The 24,835-nt window shown below is 46.3% G+C and overlaps 1 protein-coding gene across 1 annotated transcript in view; it reads right to left on the bottom strand.

Moving 5' to 3' along the window:
* ppp1r9ba (protein phosphatase 1, regulatory subunit 9Ba) overlaps positions 1-24,835 on the bottom strand; it is a 29,677-nt gene that overhangs the window by 723 nt on the left and 4,119 nt on the right. Inside the window, exons 2-12 of the mRNA XM_080009385.1 lie at positions 20,088-20,472; positions 18,959-19,158; positions 18,427-18,723; positions 17,380-18,039; positions 12,434-12,566; positions 11,279-11,399; positions 10,680-10,784; positions 10,458-10,593; positions 10,115-10,258; positions 8,842-8,895; positions 2,338-2,469 (exon numbers count right to left, since the gene is read on the bottom strand). Of these exons, the coding sequence (XP_079865511.1) occupies positions 2,338-2,469; positions 8,842-8,895; positions 10,115-10,258; positions 10,458-10,593; positions 10,680-10,784; positions 11,279-11,399; positions 12,434-12,566; positions 17,380-18,039; positions 18,427-18,723; positions 18,959-19,158; positions 20,088-20,400 (2,295 nt within the window). The 5' untranslated portion in view covers positions 20,401-20,472. The remainder of the gene's footprint in view (positions 1-2,337; positions 2,470-8,841; positions 8,896-10,114; positions 10,259-10,457; positions 10,594-10,679; positions 10,785-11,278; positions 11,400-12,433; positions 12,567-17,379; positions 18,040-18,426; positions 18,724-18,958; positions 19,159-20,087; positions 20,473-24,835) is intronic.

Raw genomic sequence — 24,835 nt, 5'->3', positions numbered from 1 at the left:
CACACAACATTAATACTGTGTAGCTCCCCCTCGTGTCACCAAAACAGCTGTGAGGTGGAGGCCTGGACTCCACCAGACTCAGAAGGTGTCCTGTGGTATCTGGCACCAAGACGTGAGCAGCAGATCCTTTAAGTCCTGCAAGCTGGAGGTGGGGCCCCCATGGATCGGACTCCGACCCCACCCATCCACACGACGTAGAAGAAAAGGTGATATATATATATATATATATATAAAACACTATGTATATAATAATAATAATATATAAAACTATATATAATAATAATATATAACATTCTATATATAACAATAATAATATATAACACTATATCTAATAATAATATATAACACTATATATATATATAATAATTTATACGCTATATATATAATAATAATATATAACACTATATATATATATATAATAATATATAACACTCTATATATAATAATAATATATAAAACTATATACATAATAATAATATATAACACTATATAAATAATAATCTATAACACTATATAAATAATAATAACATATAACACTATATATATATATATATATATATATATATATATATATATATATATATATATATATATATATATATATATATATATATATATATATAATATATAACACTATATATATGTAATATATAACACTATATACCTGTATATAATAATATATATATATATATTAACACTATATATAATATGTAACACTATATATATGTAATATATAACACTATATACCTGTATATAATAATATATTTATATTAACACTATATATATATATATATATATATATATATATATATATAGAGATCAGGGGTCGGGAACCTTTTTGGCTGGGAGAGCCATAAAAGCCAAATATTTCTAAATGAATTTCCTTGTGAGCCATATAAAATTTAATAAAATTGAATGCAACTTAATGCATTTTTTAAGTAAGGCATACATTTTTATTGTATAACACATCTCAGAATACTTAAAAAAGCATTATTTATAAAACATATAATACATCTTTATTCTTCTTAATAATATTGTTATTATACTGCAGCTAACCAGTAATAAATGAAATACTTTTTAGCATGGATATGACTTGTGGTGCTGCCTGGTTTTGCTGGTGGCCTTGTCGTCTGCTTCATACGTAGTGAGGTTGAGCTTCATGCTGCATTGAGGCTCTATCAGTGGCCATGTGGGCGCACCACGGCCAGAAAGACTCCGTCTCCCTCCCTAAACCCGCACCTGTGGCAGAGACTCCCACAAGTGTCTCCTGAGCAGAGACCCGGCAGGGGCAGGGCGCCGAGTAAAAAGGCGCCCTGAGTCTTTCTGGGGTCCGCAGCTGGTGCTTGACTACGCCCCTTCGTCCGCCACATTTATATTTTTAATTTTATTTTCAAAATTGTAATTTCTCTTACCTGTTTTACTTTAAAATGACACAGAAAAATTGTTTATTACTTGTTAATATGATGAAAAATTTTAGCTGAAAATTGCCTGCGAGCCATATACCGTCATGGAAAGAGCCATAATTGGCTCAGTATATATATAATAATAATAATAATAATAATAATAATAATAATAATAATATAAAACAGTATATATATATGTATACATATATATATATATATAACAGCATATATAATATTAATAATATATAATAGTATATATATACACAGTATATATATATATGTGCGTCTCCAAGTCGATCTGGGAAAGCAGCTCAAGTTCCCAGAACACATCTCAACCACTTCACTCCGCCCAGACATGGTGTTAACATCGGAGTTGACAAAGCAAGTGGTCGTAGTGGAACTTACTGTCCCCTGGGAAGACCGAATTAAAGAGGCCAACGAGCGCAAAAGGGTGAAGTACACAGAGCTGATGTCTAAGTGCAGGAGCAATGGCTGGAAAGCCCGTGGCGAACCAGTCGAAGTTGGATGCCGGGGATTCCCTGGCCAGTCATTGCACCGACCACTCAAACTTCTTGGAGTTAAAGGACAGCTGTGCAAAAGAGCCATCAAAACATCTTGGAGGCTGCTGAAAAAGCCCCACGATGGCTGTGGATCCGGAGGGAGATCCGTGGAGTAGAGGCCACTTGGCCGCAAGCCGGGGACTGATCACCCCTGGCTGCATCGCCCCAGTGAGGGTATCTGTGGTTAAAGACCCGAAACACCCTATGACCCCGGGTACATCACTGAAGACGTGTCAAAGTAGCACCACATGGCGTATTCAGGAACGAAGTCTATATACATAATATCTAACAATATAATAATAATAATAATAATAATAATAATAATAATATATAACCCTATATATATATATAATAATAATATGTAGCAGTATGACCTGGCAAAGGCTCTGCGCCTCCATCCAGTATCCCTCCAGTTTCACCATCCGCTCCTTGTTCTCCCGGATGTTCTGCTCCAGCTGAGCACGCTCCATCCGCCAGCGCAGCCTCTCCTGCTCTGCATGGGAGAGCTGGCGGAGGAGGGAGATAAGTGTGAGAGAGAGAGAGAACGAGAGGGAGAGGGAGAGAGAGAGAGAGAGAGAGAGAGAGAGAGAGAGAGAGACTTTGACTTTTAAGGTTCCTTTATTTTCAATAAGTCATGTGAGCAGCAGAAACTTGATCACGAAGGAACCAAATAAAACAACAAAACCAGAGACAAATCACGGGTGAGCAAAAGTACAGACATCCCTCTTCAGAGATAACTAGGTAGGCAGGGATCTAATGATTTCTTCACCAGGTTTGAGACTGCTGTTCACTATAAGGACTGCTCCCTTTGTAGCCCAGACTTCCTCCTTTGTACAGTTTACCTCCTATAGGGCACTGGCAGTGAAGCACGGACTTCATCCACCAACCTTTGCAGCAGTCTGGAGGACCTGATGCCAGTTGTCTCCATGAGCTGCTCTGCGGAGGCCTTCAGCAGATGACCCAACTTGACGCACCCAGCCCTGTGCAAGCTGGAGCTCAGGCTAGAGGAGGAAAGGAGGCCGGGGTCCAGCAGTGGGTTCCCAAACAAAGGCTCCCCAAACAGCCATATCCCAGGGGCAGTCATGGTGTCACAGGTGGACCTTAAAAACCCGCTATGACTGCAGCACTGACTGATAGAAAGGAGTCAGCCCTGTCAAGTCCATCCCCTCGGGCCGCAGCAGGAACAGCTGCTTGTCATAGGAGACGTGCCCCACCCGCCTCAGCAGCACCTTCGCTGTGTCCAGCCAACGCAGTCCACCCCCGTACAACAGCCTCTGCGCCGTTTGGAGGCAAAATGCCTAGCCTTGGACGCATTGACAATGAGGCCTTGACCCCCCTCCTGGACTAGCAGATAGAGGGCTGCAGCTCTAATCTAGTGCTGAACGAACCAGAAGAAGTTGACGATGGCCCGCTGGATCTCTTCTAGCAGGCCTCTGGGTGGATGTAGAGCGGTCAGTTGGTGCCATAAGGTCGAGGCGACCAAGTTATTAGCAACCAGTACACTCCCCCTGTAGGACAACTGGGGTACCAGCCATTTTCACCTGGACAGTCTGGCACACACCATCTCCACCACACCATCCCAGCTCTGCATCTGCAGAACACTGGCACTGGGGATGGTAGCTCAGGCGGTAGAGCTGGTCATCTAGTAATCTAAAGGTTGCTGGTTCGATCCCAGGCTCCTCCTGCTAGCATGCTGTAGTGTCCTTGAGCAAGACACTTAGAGTCGAGCTCTAGTGCTGAGGTTACTGTGTAGTGTATCACTGCTCGTATTGTAGTATTGCAACTTGGACTACTGGTTTGACTCTGCACATTTCAATGCTATTTGCTGATCTGCCAACAAGCTTGTGTTCCAGACACACCCCCTATTCAGGTAAGTCCTCTCTTATGTGGGCGTGCTCTTAGCCAGGTGCAACCCTAATCACACGAGCAGCTGTATTCTATCACCTATTTATGGTCCTGCCCTTGAAGCGTTAGCTTCAAGCGTTGGCCCATTTGTAGTCGCTCTCGTGTGAAGACGCACGTCTACCTCTGCACGTCAACCGAAGCAAGGAAACTGAACAAGGCAAACCTGCCTTCTTTCTCTCTCCATACAAAATGTGCTACTACCGCATCCCTACAACTTCAAGGTCACCCAGAAAGCCTCGTTATACCATACGCCGATGCAATCCGGGTAACCTCAGGTCCCTGCAGCAAACATTTTCTGCAAAGACCTCCTTCTCTGTTGGCTTGTGGAATTGTCGATCTGCAGTTAACAAGGCAGACTTCATTTCTGGTCATGCCAACCACCTCTCCTTGGAGCTCCTTGCTCTCACTGAGACATGGATTAAACTGGAAGATAGCGCAACCCCGGCTGCACTCTCCACTAACTACACATTATCCCACACATCCAGACCATCTGGCCGTGGTCGTGGGACTGGCCTGCTAATTTCCAACACATGGAAATTTAATCCACTGCTGCCTTTAAACAACTTTGCCTCCTTTGAATATCATGACGTCTTGGTGTCTGCTCTGGTGAAAGCCTATGTGGTCGTCATCTACCGTCCACCAGGACAACTAGGTGACTTCCTACATGAGCTTGACACCCTGCTGTCATCAATTCCTGAGCATGAGTGTCCCACGCTCGTCCTCGGAGACATGAACATCCACTTGGACAGTGCGAGCTCGGCTGACTTCCTGTCTTTGGTTCGCTTGTTCGACCTAAGACAAGTCCCGACTCCACCGACTCACAAGGCTGGCAAAGAGCTTGATCTCATTCTTGCTCGGAGCTGTACCACAGACAACCTATGGGTCACTCCTCTTCATCTCTCTGACCACTTCTTCATCCACTTCAATGTCCAGCTACCAAAACAACCCCCCACCTCCCTACCCATGGTTACTATCCGCCGCAATCTCCACAACCTGTCTCCCACCCACTTCTCCTCTGTGCTCTCCTCTTCTCTTCCACCCCACGGCACTTTCTCCTCTCTGCAGGTTAATGCCACTGACTCCCTCTGCTCCACCTTGAGCTCATGTCTGGATAGCCTGTGTCCACTATCCACCAGACCTGCTCGTTCAACCCAGTCGCACCCTTGGCTGACTGACACCCTCCGGACAACGCGCACTGACCTCAGAGCAGCCGAGAGGAAATGGCACAAATCCAAAACAATTGAGGATCTTGCAAGCTCCCAGACACTGCTGTCCTCCTTCTCTTCCAGCATCACTGCTGCCAAGAAGGCCTTCTTCAACGATAGGATCAACGGTGCCACAGACACACGTAAGTTATTCGCCACCTTCAAGTCTCTGCTTTACCCTCCACCACCTCCCCCAGCTACTAACCTCACTGCTGACTGCCTTGCCTCCTTTTTTACTGACAAAGTGGCAGCCATCAGCAGCCAATTCACTAAACAACTTACTCACAACCTGTCTTCTCCAGCCCTAGGCTCATCGTTCCCTGGTTTCACCCCCCTCGCTGAAAGTGAGGTATCTAAACTACTAACATGTAGCCGTCCTACTACCTGTCCGCTAGATCCGATCCCATCTAACCTCCTTCAAGCCATATCACCGACTATCACCCCGGCAATCACACATGTGATTGATTCTTCCCTCACTTCCGGCACTTTCCCTTCCGCTTTCAAAGCGGCTCGGGTCGCACCACTGCTCAAAAAACCCTCACTCGATCCCAATCAAGTAGAAAACTATCGGCCGGTCTCTCTCCTCCCATTCCTTTCCAAAACCTTAGAAAGGGCGGTCTCTAGACAGGTTACAGAATACCTGTCAAGAAACAACCTTCTTGATACACTTCAATCTGGCTTCAAAAGTGGTCACTCCACCGAGACTGCCCTGTTGTCTGTGACAGAGGCCTTAAAAACTGCTAGAGCTGCTGCCAAATCCTCGGTTCTCATTCTGCTTGACTTATCAGCTGCTTTTGACACTGTCAATCATTGCATACTCCTGTCCATACTCTCAAGCATGGGCATAACGGGCAGTGCACTTTCCTGGTTTGAATCTTACCTCACTGGGCGCTCGTTCAGTGTGACATGGCGAGGCCAGCTGTCTGTGCCTCACAACCTCACCACAGGGGTGCCCCAAGGCTCGGTGCTAGGACCCCTCCTCTTTGCCATATACACCACCTCACTGGGCCCGATCATCCGCTCACATGGCTTTTCATATCACTGCTATGCGGATGATACGCAACTCTATCTGTCCTTCCCGCCCGACGACCCTACTGTCTCGACGCGGATCTCGGATTGTCTCGCTGACATATCCACATGGATGAAGGATTATCATCTTCAACTAAATCTGGCGAAAACGGAACTGCTGGTCTTCCCGGCCAAACAAGGTATTTATCACAACATTGATATTAAAATCGACTCTCTATCTCTTGTTCCTACCAAGGCTGCAAGGAATCTTGGTGTCATTATTGATGACCAACTGACATTCTCGGACCATGTTGCCGCCGTCTCCCGGTCCTGCCGCTTCGCACTACTCAACATCCGAAAAGTCAGGCCGTACCTGACCCAATATGCCACTCAACTGCTGGTACAAACCCTGGTGATGTCCCGTCTCGACTACTGCAACGCCCTCTTAACAGGCTTGCCGGCCTGTGCGGTGAAGCCACTACAGATGATACAGAATGCGGCGGCGCGACTGGTATTCAACCAGCCAAAGAGGGCACATGTCACTCCGCTGCTCATTGAGCTCCACTGGTTACCTGTAGCCGCCCGCATCAAGTTCAAGTCTCTTATGCTGGCCTACAGAGTGATTGCTGGGAATGCTCCCGCCTACTTAAATGCTCTTGTAAGAGCACATGTTGCCCCCCGGATGCTGCGCTCGTCAAATGAGCATACAGCCACGGCAATCCAGGCTATTCTCATTTGTAGTTCCACGTTGGTGGAACGAGCTGCCAAAAATGACCAGAGCGGGGACCTCCCTCTCTGTCTTTAAGAAGCACCTGAAGACCCAGCTCTTCAGTGAGTACCTCCTGTCCTAACCTACAATTACGTAGCACCACCTTGCAGTATTTATTGTTACACGAATGTTGTTGTTACACTAATCTCTGTCGCAATGTAGCTTGAATGTTATTCTCCCTTGTAAGTCGCTTTGGATAAAAGCGTCTGCTAAATGTCTAAATGTAATGTAATGTAACCCCTAATTGCTCCTGATGGCTGCGTCCGTCGGTGTTTGAACAATTGTAAGTCGCTTTGGATAAAAGCGTCTGCTAAATGTAATGTAATGTAATGCATCTGGTACTGCTCCGAGCCCAAAACCACCCCCAAAACCTTCATTCCTCTCTTTTCCCACCTCAGGCCCCCTGGTAGCTCGGGAGGCATCTTCCCCTCCCACCTCCCCACCTGCAAGGCCTCACTTTTCTCACAGTCTACCATAGCAGACAAGGCCGTCTGATACATCCCTAAGCAGGTCACTAACCCCCGGACGTCATCCTGGTCGGTAATGAAAACATTGACATCGTCCGCGTAAGCAGCGACGACCAGCGGCGGCCACTGTGGCAGCCCCGGTAGGGAGAGCCCACTCAGCCTGTTCCTTAAAATGTGCAGAACAGGTTCTATAGCAAGGGAGTAGCCCTAGCCCTAACCCTAACCCTAACCCTGCCTTAATCCTCTCTCTACGGGGAGTGGACGGCTCAACCCCCCACCCACCTTGATCATGCAGGATGCTCCCTCTGTACAGGAGCTGCACATAGTTAAAAAACCCTTCCCCAAATCCAAATGCCTTTAAGGTCGAAAATAAAAAGCCATTGTGCACACGGTCGAAAGCCTTCTCCTGATCAAGGGACAAGACACCCACATCGATGTTATTGAAATTACACAGGTCAAACAAATCCCTCATTAAAAACAAGTTGTCCTTAATAGATCTGCCTGGCACGCAGTAAGACTGGTCTTGGAAATCAACAGCCCTAAAACCCCTTTCAGCCTATTAGCCAGAACTTTTGAGAAGAGTTTGTAGTCCCTGCAAAGCAGTCCGAACCGTTGGACTGCTTTGCAGGGACTACAAACCCAGTTTTTTGAGCAAAGCCAAGTCTCCCTTCTTGGGTATGAGAGAATGGGCTGCTCACCGAAAAGAAACTGGTAGTGCACCAGTCCGCACGGACTTCAGCAGCACCCAATGTAGATCTCCCCCTAACAGGCCCCAGAAATGCTTGTAGAACTCTGGAGGCAGACCGTCTATCCGAGGAGCACGCCCAGACCCCAGCTGGCCCACAGCAGAGGTGAGCTCCTCCATTCCGATGGCAGCGTCCAAGGCGTCCCGCTCCCGGACCTCCAGCCGAGGCAGCCCCTGAAGAAGCTCGGCAACACACTCTCGATCACGAGCTGGTGGTCACCCTGCCGAGCGGGAGACGGAGACAGGCCATCTATCTGGACTGCTGAACCGTCTTCTCCAGGTTGAAGAAATAGGAGTTGGGGGCGTCCATATCCCTGATGCTGAGTTAGCGAGCCCTGACCATGGCACCCTGTACTCTCCTGGGGGAAAGTGCTCAGCTGCTGCCTCTTCTCCTGCAGCCTCCCACCCACAGGGGCGTTGCCAATAAGGAGGCTTCCCTCAATGTCCCTGATCTCCTGCTCCAGGGTGATTATGGCCTCCTTAACCCTGCTGGTGGAGTGAGCACAGTACCGTTGGCAGAAGACATGGATCTGTGCTTTGCCTACCTCCCACCACTGACCCAAGGAGCTAAAGGCCCGCTTCCTGCTCCTCCAGCCATCCCAGAATAATTTGAAATTGCTGCAGAGAGAGAGAGAGAGAGAGAGAGAGAGAGAGAGAGAGAGAGAGAGAGAGAAAGAGAGCGAGAGAGAGAGACCGATAGAGCGACCGAGAGAGAGAGAGAGAGAGAGAGAGAGAGAGAGAGAGAGAGAGCTCAGGTGGGAGTGGATCAGCATCCTCACCTTCCTCTTCAGCAGCTGAACTTCAGCCTGAGTCACAGCATGTTTGATCTGCAGCTACAGACAGACACAGAGACAGGAAGGGAGGGTGGGGTGGAGGGAGAGAGACAGACAGGCAGGCAGACAGACAGGGGGGAAGGGAAGGAGGAAGGGGTGGAGGGAGGGAGAGAGACAGACAGAGAGGGAAAGTTATCAAACATTAGAAAGGGAAGACTAGAAAGGTTCTGTGTGCCTGGACTTCCTCTCAGCCAGGCCCCAGGAGGTTAGGGTGGAGTTAGGGTGGGGAAGCCCATGTCCAGCTCCCTCACCCTGAACACAGGATCCCCCCAGGGCTGCGTCCTCAGCCCCCTACTGTGCTCCCTGTACACACATGACACTCTGGTGAGGAAGGCGAGGCAGCGTCTTTACCACCTCAGCTGAGGAAACTCAGGGTCTCGGTGAGGATCCTCAAGTCCTTCTCCTGTGGAGCGGTGGAGAGCATCCTGACAGGCAACATCACTGCCTGCTTTGGGAACTGTACTGCTCAGGACAGGAGGGCCCTGGAGAGGGTGGTGCGTTCAGCTGAACGTACCACTGGAACTACCCTTCCCTCCCTGCAGGACTTATACACCAGGAGGTTTAGTAGCAGAGCTGCAGGATCATGAAGGATCCTCAGCACCCCAACAATGGACTGTTCCAGCTGCTAGATATTACTCCAGACTTGGAGAACATTTCAAACAGCGGATTTCAAACTTAACATGACGATGAAACAGAATAATTTCAAGAACCACCACAAAATAATTCCACTTTTACAAAACATGTATATTCTTACTGTTAATAAAAGCTTTTTTAAAAACAAAATAAGTTGTGTTGTTGAGCTGTTCAGTGCTGTTGGTGATTGGCCCATTCAGCAGGATGTTAAGTAGCCATGAGGCTTTGTTGGTCCTCCAAGCCCAGTTGCATTGTGGGAGCAGAATGAAGCTGGTGTGGGTCAAACTTTGAAGGTGATTATCTCAGAAACACAGTTTGCCAAACCCTTGTCATCAACAATCATAGCTTTAAAAACATTTGCTTAATTTGCGCATGTGACACCTTGTTTGGAAGCTCGGATTTTCCACTTTCAAATGATGCGGAAAAGAAAGCCGCAAAGTGACCCTAAAGTACACGGTGGGTCACATATGTATGTGACAAATAAACCTCTTGAATCATGAATCTTGATTCCAGAGAACTGGAATAGTCTAAAATGACCACACACACACACACACACACACACACACACACACACATACACAGGTACCTCCTTGAACTTGTGGGCCAGCTTGTCGGGGTCCAGCTCCACGGGGGACAACGAGCTCTGGTTCTCCACCAGATCAAACACCTCCACAGAGCTGGGGAACACAGGGCTCAGCCCCTCCTCCTCATCTGTGGCATACTCCCCTGTCTGCAAACACACACACACACACACGCGTTAAAAGCTGTGTGTGTGTGTGTGACTGTGAAGGTGATGAACGTGTGATAAAGCTGAAACATGGAGCAGAGTTTATGAGAGAAAACCTGATGAACAGGAAATCCTGATGCACCCAATGTCACGTTGAACGATGTCTATGTGTGTGTGTGTGTGCGTGTGTGTGTGTGTGCACCTCCTCGTCCTCCTCCAGGTACTCCCTGTATCTCTGCTCCATCATCTCTCGCTGCCATCGCTCCTGTTCCAGTGTCTGTTGGATCAACTGGGCAACTTCGCTCTGCGCCCCCGGCTTCTCCCGGCCAATCACAAACCTGCACACAACCAACCAATCACACACCTGCACACAACCAACCAACCACACACCTGGCCATGCCCAGTGTTGTGTGTATGCACTGACCTGACAGTGCCTGTCGTGTTGCGTAACACTGAGGCAGCGAAGCTCTGAGTGACTCCAACCAAACTGGTTCCATCCACTTCCACCAGGAGGTCGTTGACCTGGATCCTACACACACACACACACACACACACACACACACACACACACACACACACACACACACACACACACACACACACACACACACACACACACACACACACAGGTTGTCAGTTTCTTCAAGTATGTGTTGTGAAGAACCAGCTGACATCTTGAAACCCACCCTCATAACACACAGCATGTACACACCAACTACACCACCTCAGTGTGTTCCTACATGACGGAGGTCGTACTGTGTGTGTGCAGAGCGCTGCAGTGTTCCTCACAAAGTGGGCGGGGTTCTGTGGGATGGGTGCGGCCAGTGTAACCTTGGAAACAGATTCTTTAAACCTTGGTGTTTCTGATTTTACATTCTCTGTTTCTGACTGTTGTTTGTTTGGTTTCCATGACAACCCTCATACACAACATTGCCACCCTCTTTGTGGGCATTTTGAAATACAGCGAACATTTAGACAGACAGACAGACAGGCAGGCAGGCCGGCAGACAGACGGGTGTCTACCTGCCATCTCGCTGTGCTGCTCCTCCCTCTGTCACCGTCTTGACGAAGATCCCCAGCTTCTCCAGCCCCATGTCGGCTCCGGCTCCCATCCCGATGATGCTGATCCCCAGGCCGTCGCCATCTGGGGGCGGAGCAAGGGGCTGTTAATCACAGCCTTGAGAAGAATGTCTTCCATATTTGGACTTCCTGCTTCCAAAATGAGTGAAACACGCTGCTTTTTATGATTACTATGCAATTAAAGTAAGAATACATCAACATGACAATATCGAACCCAAACACGTCATACTGTATATATATATATATATATATATATATATATATATATATATATATATATATATATATATATATATATATATATATATATACGATGGGGTTTCAAAAACAAAGTTTATTGTAGAGAGTAGACAAACTGGAACAAACTCGGAGCAGACACGTGTCATGACAGGGCTCCTCCGCTGAGTGTGTGGGTGGGGATGGAGGTTTTACCTGTTGATCGTTAGACCAAGCAACGACCAACAGGTGAGCAACAGCCACACTGATCCTGGGTCCTAATTACCTTGACCCAGGACAGGTGTGGCTGTTCAAACCACATCATACATATCTATCTATCTATCTATCTGTCTGTCTGTCTGTCTGTCTGTCTATCTATATATCTATCTATACATCTATATGGATAGATATATACTGTATATATATATAGATAGATAGATAGATATCTAAAACAGCCAGGAGAGTTTTACAGAAGAAATTAAAGTAATAACTAAAGTAATAGAGTAATAAATAAAGAAATAAATAAAGTAATAAAGTAATAAATTAATAAATAAAATAATTAAGACATCAATAAAGTAATAAAGTAATAAGAATCAGATAAAATGCAGCTGGTCTGGGGGAGGAGCGACAGTGGAAGGTGGAGCACAGCGCTGTACTTAGACATTCAATGATTATATTTAATAGAATAAGTCACTGGATCAGCAGATCAGCAGCAGCTAATCAGTGCTAATGCTTATCCTGTAAGAGGCTAGTACCAGCTCCCTGTGTGTGTAGCCTGTATATCACTGTGTACAGTGTGAGTTCAGTGTGTACAGTATGTACTATGTGTGGTGTGTATACAGTGTGTACTGTGTGTACAGTGTGTACAGTGTGTGTCCGCACCCTTCTCCAGCTCTACAGGGAACAGCTCCAGCTTCTCCACCCTCTTCTCCAGCTCGTATTCGGCTGAAGCCGCCATGGGATCCACGTCGTCGTTCCTGCGGTCGTAGTCCTGGTTGGAGTAGGTGCTGAACACCTGCCGGGGTCAGGGGTCAGGGGTCAGGGGTCAGAGGTTGTTTGTATATTAATATAAATATATATAAACCTGATCCCGGAGAGAATTACAACATAACTCCACCCACCAGCAGGGGGTCGCACTGTTCTGTAAGTCCTCTACTCATCCCGCCACCTCCCATCTTGCTCCACCTCTCACACCTCCATCTCTCATCCCTCTATCTTCCTCCACCTCCCATCCCTGCATCTTTTACCTCCTCCTCCTCCACCTCCCTCCTCCTCTTCCTCCTCCTCCCTCCTCCTCCAACTCCTCCTCCTCCCTCCTCCTTCCTCCTCCTCCTCCTCCCTCTCTTCCTCCTCCCTCCTCCTCTCTCCTCCTCCTCCTCCTCCTTCCTCCTCCTTCCTCCTTCTCCCTCCTCCCTCCTCCTTCCTCCTCCCTCCTCCTCCAACTCCTCCTCCAACTCCTCCTCCTCCCTCCTTCCTCCTCCTCCCTCCTCCTCCTCCCTCCTCCTCCTCTTCCTCCTCTTCCCTCTCTTCCTGATGAGGGCGATGAGAGTGATGATGGTGGTGAGAGTGATGAGGGTGATGAGGGTGGTGAGAGTGATGAGAGTGATGAGGGTGATGAGGGTGATGAGGGTGATGAGAGTGATGAGGGCGATGAGGAAGGTGAGAGTGATGAGGGGGATGAGGGCAATGAGGGCGATGAGGGTGATGAGGGCGATTAAGGGGGATGAGAGCGATGAGGGCGATGAGGGTGATGAGAGCGATGAGGGCGATGAGGGTGATGAGGGTGATGAGGGTGATGAGGGCGGTGAGGGTGATGAGGGTGATGAGGGCGATGAGGGTGATGAGGGCGATGAGAGTGATCAGGGCGATGAGGGCGATGAGAGTGATCAGGGCGATGAGGGCGATGAGAGTGATGAGGGTGATGAGAGTGATGAGGGCGATGAGGGTGATGAGAGTGATGAGGGTGATGAGGGCGATGAGAGTGATCAGGGCGATGAGGGCGATGAGAGTGATCAGGGCGATGAGGGCGATGAGAGTGATGAGGGTGATGAGAGTGATGAGGGCGATGAGGGTGATGAGAGTGATGAGGGTGATGAGGGCGATGAGAGTGATGAGGGCGATGAGAGTGATGAGGGCGTGTCCTCCTCTGCAGTGTTTCTCACTCCCCTGTTTGAATGGGTTATTAAATGTTGTGTGGTCGTCGCTGATGTCCTGACTCACACACACACACACACACACACACACCCCATCACCTGCTTTGCACACAACCTAACCTGATTTTTATGATTTTCCATGTACATGTTTGTTTCTATGTTTATGTTTTTCCATGTACATGTTGTTGTTTGTTTCTATGTTTGTTTTTCCATGTACATGTTGTTGTTTGTTTCTATGTTAATGTTTTTCCATGTACATGTTGTTGTTTGTTTCTATGTTTATGTTTTTCCATGTTCATGTTGTTGTTTGTTTCTATGTTGATGTTTTTCCATGTTCATGTTGTTGTTTGTTTCTATGTTGATGTTTTTCCATGTACATGTTGTTGTTTGTTTCTATGTTAATGTTTTTCCATGTTCATGTTGTTGTTTGTTTCTATGTTTATGTTTTTCCATGTACATGTTGTTGTTTGTTTCTATGTTAATGTTTTTCCATGTACATGTTGTTGTTTGTTTCTATGTTTATGTTTTTCCATGTTCATGTTGTTGTTTGTTTCTATGTTGATGTTTTTCCATGTTCATGTTGTTGTTTGTTTCTATGTTGATGTTTTTCCATGTACATGTTGTTGTTTGTTTCTATGTTAATGTTTTTCCATGTTCATGTTGTTGTTTGTTTCTATGTTTATGTTTTTCCATGTTCATGTTGTTGTTTGTTTCTATGTTTGTTTTTCCATGTACATGTTGTTGTTTGTTTCTGTTTGTTTTTCCATGTACATGTTGTTGTTTGTTTCTATGTTTGTTTTTCCATGTTCATGTTGTTGTTTGTTTCTATGTTTGTTTTTCCATGTTCATGTTGTTGTTTGTTTCTATGTTTGTTTTTCCATGTACATGTTGTTGTTTGTTTCTATGTTTATGTTTTTCCATGTACATGTTGTTGTTTGTTTCTATGTTTATGTTTTTCCATGTACATGTTGTTGTTTGTTTCTATGTTTATGTTTTTCCATGTACATGTTGTTGTTTGTTTCTATGTTTATGTTTTTCCATGTTCATGTTGTTGTTTGTTTCTATGTTTGTTTTTCCATGTTCATGTTGTTTGTTTCTATGTTTGTTTTTCCATGTACATGTTGTTGTTTGTTTCTATGTTTGTTTTTCCATGTACATGTTGTTGTTTGTTTCTATGTTTGTTTTTCCATGTACATGTTGTTGTTTGTTTCTATGTTTATGTTTTTCCATGTACATGTTGTTGTTTGTTTCTATGTTTATGTTTTTCCATGTTCATGTTGTTGTTTGTTTCTATGTTGATGTTTTTCCATGTTCATGTTGTTGTTTGTTTCTATGTTTGTTTTTCCATGTACATGTTGTTGTTTGTTTCTATGTTTGTTTTTCCATGTACATGTTGTTGTTTGTTTCTATGTTTGTTTTTCCATGTACATGTTGTTGTTTGTTTCTATGTTTGTTTTTCCATGTTCATGTTGTTGTTTGTTTCTATGTTTGTTTTTCCATGTACATGTTGTTGTTTGTTTCTATGTTTGTTTTTCCATGTACATGTTGTTGTTTGTTTCTATGTTTGTTTTTCCATGTACATGTTGTTGTTTGTTTCTATGTTTATGTTTTTTTATGTTTATGTTTTTTACTGTTTTAGGGGAGACACCCGAGTAGACAATTGAGGGGCGTCTTGTAAATGACATCTGACCAAGGCACACAACCTCTCTTTGGTATAAAACTCTCTTGGTCAGTAGTTTGGGTAGACTGGTCAGAACACTGGTTTGGAGCAGTACTGAATCTTTCTCTTTATTCTGCAGAATAAATATCTTGAATATTCTCAGTTTTTGTTTTCTTGTAGCGGGCAGATTAACCTCACCGATTTTAGCAGAAGAAGTTCTTCCACATTCTATGTTTATGTTTTTCCATGTACATGTTGGTGTTTCTATGTTTATGTTTTTCCATGTTGTTTGATTCTATGTTTATGTTTTTCTATGTTCATGTTGTTGTTTGTTTCTATGTTTATGTTTTCCATGTTCACGTTGTTGTTTGTTTCTATGTTCACACACACACACAAACACACACCCCATCACCTGCTTTGCACACAACCTAACCTGATTTTTATGTTTTCCATGTACATGTTGTTGTTTGTTTCTATGTTTATGTTTTTCCATGTTCATGTTGTTGTTTGTTTCTATGTTTATGGTTTTCCATGTTCATGTTGTTGTTTGTTTCTATGTTTATGATTTTCCATGTTCATGTTGTTGTTTGTTTCTATGTTTATGTTTTTCCATGTTCATGTTGTTGTTTGTTTCTATGTTTATGTTTTTCCATGTTCATGTTGTTGTTTGTTTCTATGTTTATGGTTTTCCATGTTCATGTTGTTGTTTGTTTCTATGTTTATGATTTTCCATGTTCATGTTGTTGTTTGTTTCTATGTTTATGTTTTTCCATGTTCATGTTGTTGTTTGTTTCTATGTTTATGTTTTTCCATGTTCATGTTGTTGTTTGTTTCTATGTTTATGGTTTTCCATGTTCATGTTGTTGTTTGTTTCTATGTTTATTTGTCTCACCGTGGTGATTCACGATAAATAGTTCTCCAAAGAGAGGGGGTTGGTGGTGGTTGTGTGCTCTTGTCATCCTACAGGTCATCACAGGACAGAGTTATTGCAGCGGTTGTTGATGATTTAAGAATGAATAAAGAGCTGCATTGCAGGTTGACAAGTTCAACTCCAGTTGCAGACTAACTCTGTCCTAGATGCAATGGAACAAATACTCTGTGTTGGACGTCCAGCATGCTGACAGCACAGGGTGATAAGGAAATGTGGAGTGGGATCAACCCTCCATCACTCCTCCCTCCATCCCTACTCCTCCAGATGGAGGGATGCAGGGTCCAGTTGGCATCCTACATGTTCTGATAACAGGTAGAAAGTTTTATAAATCGAAACTGTCCCTTACACATCAGTTTGGTCATCGAGAGGCATGTCCTATGAGCCGCTGGCCACATCCACCCAAAAGAGCCTCGCCCACTTTCACGTTTTTCAAAACTGTGAAACTTCCTGTTTCAGAGGCGAGCCCGCCTGAACCTGCAGGATAGGTTGTCAGGTCAAATCCCCTGCGGGGACACACTCCATGGACACACACACACACACACACACACACACACACACACACACACATACATACATACATACATACATACATACATACATACATACATACATACATACATACACATATACACACAAACACACACACACACAAACACACACACACACACACACACACACACACACACACACACACACACACACACACACAGGAAGTGCATTGCTCAACGTGTCACTGCATGTTTCACAATCCACTGGGTTAAACTGGTTTACTGTTACAGAGAGAGAGGGAGAAACAGAGAAGGAGGGAGTGAGAGGTTTTCAAGGTTCCTTCATTGACAGAGGCTTTGTCACATCAGGGTTTCTCTTCACGTTCGCATCAGCAGGAAACACTGTGATGAAATTAAACGATCTCCTAGTGTGTGAGACAACACACACTCACTCACACACACACACACACACACACACACACACACACACACACACACACACACACACACACACACACACACACACACACACACTGATCTGATCAATAAGAACATTGACGGGATTGGATCCCAGATAATGTCGAAAGCAGACTCACCTTGATTGGTCCGGTGCTGAAGCGGATCTTCCTATTGGCTGCTGGAGGCTCCTCCTCCTCGGGGAGGCCGGGGGCCTCAGAGCAGCCGCTCTCCAGCTGGTACGCCTCATCTTCATCCTCCTCCTCGTCCTCGTCGTCCTCCAGCTGACTGCCCCCGGAGTCCTCGTCCCCCAGGCCACTGTAGGCGCTGATGTCCACCATGTCGCCTGTGGAGAGGTCGTCCTTCCTCCAGTCGTCCTCGTCCTCCTCCTCCCCCCTCCTCTCGGCTGCTCCCCCGCTCTCCTTCTCTTCCGGACAGGAAGGGGAGGAGTCGGCACCTTCCTTTTCTCCATTTTCCAGAGAGGCGTGGACCTCGGCCTGCACCAGCCGGGCCCCGGCCTCGGAGTCCCCGCTGGGCTGGCCCCGCTCCGCTGCGGGGGACCCCCTCTCTGGGGCGGGGCTGGTACTGGAGCCCCTGGCTTCGGTCCCTGGACGGGCCTCCGAGGGGGGTTTGCTTTCAGAAGGGGCGGAAGGGGAGAAGGGGGGAGGTTCTCCTGACGGAGCCTCCTCCTCCTCCTCCTCGCTCCTCTGGGGTGGAGCCTCCTGCTGCTCCAAACCATGGGAGATCCCCTCTCCTGAGGGCTCCTCCTGAAGACAACTGGGAGGGGGAGGCTCCCTAACCTGGTAGGGAGGGGGAGAGAGAGAGAGAGAGAGAGAGAGAGAGAGACTTCATTTCATTGTAGGTTCTATTCTTCACTTTTTCTTTTCCACTCCATGGTTCCCTCATTAATAACGAACTGAACCAGAGCCACAGGAAAAAAAACAGTGACAGTGCTAGAAGTTCTTGGGTCGCACTCGGAGGCTCTGGGAACGTCACACCTTCAGTTAAAACCAGCATCGCTAAGGGAAATTTCAGGGAATCGAACATCGGTCTCTACAAAGAAAATTGGAGGAAGGACACAATGAGCGTTTACACCTGAAGACACGCAACGTTTCTGGGAAGGAGCCCGAGCCGAGGAGGCTACCAACACAACGTCTCGTCCTAAATCTCCTTCCGCTCCTTCGCACCTTGCTTCCTGTGGCCTCCGCCGGCCCGGGGGGTTTGGGGGGCTTGTGTGGAGGGGTGGGCAGCGGCGAGGAGGAGGAGCGCTGGGGGAGGTGGAGGTTGTTCCTCAGGTCGCCCTTCTCGAAGGCGGCGCTGAGCTGGCTGACGGTGGGGCTGACGGCGGCGGGGGGGGGGCTGTCCAGCCGGTCCAGAGCCTCGGTGGAACCGTTGAAACGAGCCACCACGTCCAGACGGCCCCCCTGAAGCCCCCCAGCACGCTCCTTCTTCAGGAGGATGCGGTTCGTGGCTGCCTGCTTCTCCTGGAGGGGAGACCGGAGAACCTCAGTGAGACAGGAGAACCTCAGTCCACTGTGTCCCTGCCATGAGCGGAGAATTTAATTCTAATTTCTTCTACTCGCCCACAGACCCCAGAGCGGAAGTGGAGGGTGTGTGTGCACCACCAGACCCTCAGGTCTTCTAGGAGAGGACTCCTGTCTACCTGTCCCGTCCTGAAGGACCTGAAATGACCTGAAAGGTCTCTAAACAGCTTCTGACCTGCAGGGTCCGCTGTTCGAATATCTTCCTTGTCTCCTGGAGCTTGGAGAGGCCCGGGGATGCGGCCCGCGAGGCCCCGTCCTCCATGCCGACCTTGTGGTCCAAGCGGTGGACCTTCTCCGGGACTCGCGGTCTCTGGTCCAGACTGTCGCTGAGGTTGGAGGCTCGGGGTAGAGAGAGCTTCACCACCTGGTCCTTACCTGCCGAGAACACAGGGAAGACAGTGACCTTTGACCTCTCTAGAGCTGTTTGGCTTGAACCTTGGGCAGATCACCAAATACATCAAAGTCAAAAGGAAATCACAGATGTTCTCCAAAGGGAAGTGACATCGTCTGTTCCTCCAGGAGAGACAGACGGGGCTTCCCTCACGTTCATATGAAGGCATCAAACCACACAACATCCTGTCCACCATGTCACCCTGATGTTTGTCTTGTAGACAGGAGACAGCATAAAGTAATAAAGCACAAAGTAATAAAGCACAAAGTAATAAGTACAAAGTAATAAAGCACAAAGTAATAAAGCACAAGGTAATAAGTACAAAGTAATAAAGCACAAAGTAAAAAGTACAAAGTAATAAAGCACAAAGTAATAAAGCACAGAGTAATAAAGCACAAAGTAATAAGTACAAAGTAATAAAGCACAAAGTAAAAAGTACAAAGTAATAAAGCACAAAGTAATAAAGCACAGAGTAATAAAGCACAAAGTAATAAAGCACAAAGTAATAAAGCACAGAGTAATAAAGCACAAAGTAATAAGTACAAAGTAATAATGTTCAAAGTAATAAAGCACAAAGTATTGTGCTTTAATATTTTTTAGGAATAACTGGTGTTTTCCCTCCAGCAGCTGGACGCAGGCGGCCATCTTACTTCTTACACAGGAAATATAGGATGAATTACAGTGTTTTGAAGAAAGGGCGTGGCAGCACTTCCTGTAGATAAGATGGCTGCCGCTGCAGTCAGGTGAAGCTACGGGGGCGTTCGGTGGAACAGGAAGCTGCTTAGTGTCCGGGGGCCCCTGTGTTGAAGATCTGGCCCCAAACAGGAAGTGAACCCGTTCCCGTTGAACACCTTCCTAAAGCATCGTAGCGGCTTCTCAACACCGCCCTGCGGAGGTGGTGTTTGTTTCTTACCGATGGTCTTGGCTCCGTCCTCGTCATCGCCAGGCGACTGCATCTGCATGAACATGCTCTTGATGCGGTGGACGTTGGATCCGTACATGCGGCCCCTCCCCCCGGGGCGGGGCAGGGGCGGGGGCTTGGTGGTGTTGGAGCCGTTGGCGGCGTTGTTCAGGTGATCGGTGGCCTGTTTGAGCGCCGCCAGGCCGGCCTCGTAGGCGTTACGGTGCGGGGACGGACTGCGCAGGTTGGCGCTCCCGCCGGACGCCCCGCCGCCGCCGGGGGCCCCACCTCCCCCTCTGGCCGACGGAGGTTCAGTCTTCATCATGGCTGGTAAATCAAACGCCCCCCAACGGAGAGGAGCTCAGCAGCATTCTGTGGGAGAGTAGGGGCTCTTCTCCTGTGGAGACAGTGAGACAGTTACAACACCTCATGTACCCTCAAGTATTACACCACCTCATGTACCCTCAAGTATTACACCACCTCATGTAGCCTCAAATATTACACCACCTCATGTACCCTCAAGTATTACACCACCTCATGTACCCTAAAGTATTACACCACCTCATGTACCCTCAAGTATTACACCACCTCATGTAGCCTCAAATATTACACCACCTCATGTACCCTCAAGTATTACACCACCTCATGTACCCTAAAGTATTACACCACCTCATGTACCCTCAAGTATTACACCACCTCATGTAGCCTCAAATATTACACCACCTCATGTACCCTCAAGTATTACACCACCTCATGTACCCTCAATTATTTTACTTTATGTACCCTAAAGTACAAATACAATTATGTACTGTGCTCTCTGGGCCACATCTTGTGACAGTGTTGCCCAAGAGTTACACACATCATGTGATGGACACACACACACACACACACACACACACACACACACACACACACACACACACACACACTGAAGCACACACACACACACACACACACACACATACAGACACACATACACATACACACACACACACACACACATACACACACACACATACACATACACACACACACATACACACACACACACACACAAACAGACATACACACACACACTCACACACTCACACACACACTCACACACACACTCACACACACAACACACTCACACACACACTCACACACACACTCACACACTCACACACACAGACACAGACATGTTTCCTGTTATTGTAAGAAACTCTGCTGTGCTGGGTTTAGACATCGACGCCTCTGGGTATAGTGGTGGAAAGTTGTGTAGTAGTGTAGTAGTAGTAGTAGTAGAAGTGTATTGGTGTTGTGGTAGTGGTGTAGTAGTGTAGTGGTAGGAGAAGCATATTAGTGTTTTTGTAGTGGTATGGTGGTGGTTGTGTAGTAGTAGTGATGTAGTAGTGTAGTAGTAGGAGAAACATATTAGTGTTGTTGTAGTGATGTAGTAGTAGTGGTGTAGTAAAAGTGATGTAATTACAGTATTACATTATATTACATTACATTGATCAGACGCTTTTATCCAAAGCCACTTAGAATCATTGAAACACCGACGGACGCAGCCATCAGGAGCAATGAGGGGTTAAGTGTCTTGCTCAAGGACACTACAGCATGCTAGCAGGAGGAGCCTGGGATCCAACCAGCAACCTTTACATCACTAGACCACCAGCTCTACCTCCTGAGCTACCATCCCCCAGTAATAGTAATAGTGTAGTAGTCGTAGAAGCATACTAGTAATGTAGTAGTGGTGTAGGAGTAGGAGAAGCATATTCGTTTTGTTGTAGTGGTAAAGTAGTAGTGGTGTAGTAGTAAAGTATTAGGACATGCAAAAATGTTTTGTTGTAGTGGTGTAGTAATAGTGATGTAGTATTACAGGAGTAGTAGAAGCATATTAGTGATGTTGTAGTGGTGTAGTAGTAGTGTTGGTGTAATAGTGTAGTAGTAGTAGTAGTAGAAGCATATTAGTTTTGTAGTAGTGTAGTAGTAGAGATGTACCTGAATCTGAATACATTATTGGGGAAAGCAGAAATAATGGGATGGAAACAGAAACCTCCTGCACCTGAAGGTGCTGCTTGTGCTGATGAGGATGATGATTGTGTGTGGTGTGGTGTTGGTTGCGTTGCGTTTGTTGCATTGTTTTTGATGCCTTGCGTTTGTTGCGTTGCGTTTGTTGCGTGCGTTTGTTGCGTTGTGTTGTGTTGCCTTTGTTGCGTTGCGTTTGTTGCATTGTTTTTGATGCGTTGTGTTTGTTGCGTTGTGTTGTGTTGTGTTGCGTTTGTTGTGTTGCATTTGTTGCATTGCGTTATGTTGCATTGCGTTATGTTGCATTGCGTTGTGTTTGTTGCATTGCGTTTGTTGCGTTGCATTTGTTGCGTTGCGTTTCTTGCGTTGTGTTGCGTTGCATTGTGTTGCGTTGTGTTTGTTGCGTTGCGTTTGTTGCATTGCGTTTGTTGCGTGCGTTTGTTGCGTTGTGTTGCGTTGCGTTTGTTGCGTTGCGTTTGTTGCATTGTTTTTGATGCCTTGCGTTTGTTGCGTTGCATTTGTTGTGTTGCATTTGTTGCGTTGCGTTGCGTTTGTTGCGTTGCATTTGTTGCGTTGCGTTTCTTGCGTTGTGTTGTGTTGTGTTGCATTGTGTTGTGTTGCGTTGTGTTTGTTGCGTTGTGTTTGTTGCGTTGCGTTGCGTTGTGTTGCGTTGCGTTGTGTTGCATTGTGGGGATGGCAGCTCAGGAGGTAGAGCTGGTGGTCTAGTGATCTAAAGGTTGCTGGTTGGATCCCAGGCTCCTCCTGCTAGCATGCTGTAGTGTCCTTGAGCAAGACACTTAACCCCTCATTGCTCCTGATGGCTGCGTCCGTCGGTGTTTGAACAATTGTAAGTGGCTTTGGATAAAAGCGTCTGATCAATGACTAAAAAAGAAAAATGAAATGAAATTGTGTTTGTTGTGTTGGGTTTGTTGTGTTGCGTTTGTTGCGTTGCGGTGTGTTGCATTGCGTTTGTAGCAGTGCGTTTGTTGTGTTGCGTTGTGTTGTGTTTGTTGCTTTGTGTTTGTTGCGTTGTTTCTTGCGTTGTGTTGTTTCGTTGTGTTGTGTTGCATTGTGTTTGTTGCAATGTGTTGTTTTGCCTTGTGTTTGTTGCGTTGTGTTGTGTTGCGTTGCATTGTTTTTGTTGCATTGCGTTGTGTTTGTTGCGTTTTTTGCGTTTGTTGTATTGCGTTGTGTTTGTTGCGTTGTGTTGTGTTGTTTTTTACATTGCGTTTGTTGCGTTGTGTTGTGTTTGTTTGTTGAGTTGCGTTGTGTTGTGTTGCGTTGTGTTTGTTGCGTTGCGTTTGTTGTGTTGCGTTGCGTTGTGTTGCGTTGGTTGTGTTGCGTTGCGTTGTGTTGCGTTGGTTGTGTTTGTTGTGTTGCGTTGCGTCTGTTGTGTTGCGTTGGCTGCGTTTGTTGTGTTGCGTTGCGCTTCCTGCTGAGTGGGAATGAGTGCAGAGCAGCTTTGACTCCACACTAGGACATGGTGATGCAACGCTTTGTTTGCTTTGGGGCGGCAGAGAACAGAGGGAGGAAAAGGAAAGTTGCTCGTAGGCGAGATACATACGAAGAATGAAAAAAAATGAATGATACTAATTTTGGGATTGTCAGCGTGAGGAATAACTGGTTGATATGCGTGAGTTCTGTACAACAATTATAAAACAAAAAAATTATAATAAAACTTTAGGGAATACAAGTGATAACCTTGAGCCGCAACTTCATCACGTGCGACACCACCTCCACATACTCCACCTGCTCCACCTGCTTACGCTGCTGCTACGTCCACGTACATCCCTAACCCATCCTCTGTGCACGCAAGACAATGTGTCCGTGCACTCTGCTCTGTCAGTCACTCCCTGTGCTCCCTGTGCTCTCTCTCTGTCTCCAACTATGTGTAGTAGTGTAGCAGAAGCGGTGTCGTAGTGTAATAGTAGTAGAGTAGTAACAGTGTAGTAGTAGAAATGTTGTAGTAGCAGTGTAGTAGTAGTAGTAGTGGCGTAGTTTAGTAGCAGTGTATTAGTAGTGGTGTAGCAGTAGTAGTAGTAGTAGTAGTGTAGCAGCAGTGTAGTAGTAGTGGTGAAGTAGAAGCGGTGTCGTAGTGTAATAGTAGTAGTACCAGTGTAGTAGTAGAAATGTAGTAGTAGCAGTGGTGTTGTAGTAATTAAGTAGCAGTGTAGTAGTAGTAGTAGTAGTAGTAGTAGTGGGGTAGTTTAGTAGCAGTGTATTAGTAGGGGTGTAGCAGTAGTGTAGCAGCAGTGTAGTACTAGTGGTGAAGCGGTAGTAGTAGTGTAGTAGCAGTAGTAGTAGTAGTAGCAGTGTAGTAGAAGGGGTGTAGTAGCGTAATAGTAGTAGAGTAGTAACAGTGTAGTAGTAGCAGTGGTGTTGTAGTAATTGAGTAGCAGTGTAGCAGTAGTAGTGGAGTAGTAGTTTAGTAGCAGTGTATTAGTAGTGGTGTAGTAGTAGTAGTAGTGTAGCAGCAGTGTAGTAGTAGTGGTGAAGTAGAAGTGGTGTCGTAGTGTAATAGTAGTAGTAACAGTGTAGTAGTAGAAATGTAGTAGTAGCAGTGGTGTTGTAGTAATTAAGTAGCAGTGTAGTAGTAGTAGTAGTGGAGTAGTTTAGTAGCAGTGTATTAGTAGTGGTGTAGCAGTAGTGTAGCAGCAGTGTAGTAGTAGTGGTGAAGCGGTAGTAGTAGTGTAGTAGCAGTAGTAGTAGTAGCAGTGTAGTAGAAGGGGTGTAGTAGCGTAATAGTAGTA

The sequence above is a fragment of the Zeus faber genome, assembly GCF_960531495.2.
Source record: "Zeus faber genome assembly, chromosome: 11".
In the NCBI taxonomy this organism is placed as follows: domain Eukaryota; kingdom Metazoa; phylum Chordata; class Actinopteri; order Zeiformes; family Zeidae; genus Zeus; species Zeus faber.
The sequence above is the reverse complement of the archived record's forward strand: the minus strand, read 5'-3'. Positions and strand labels throughout refer to the sequence as shown.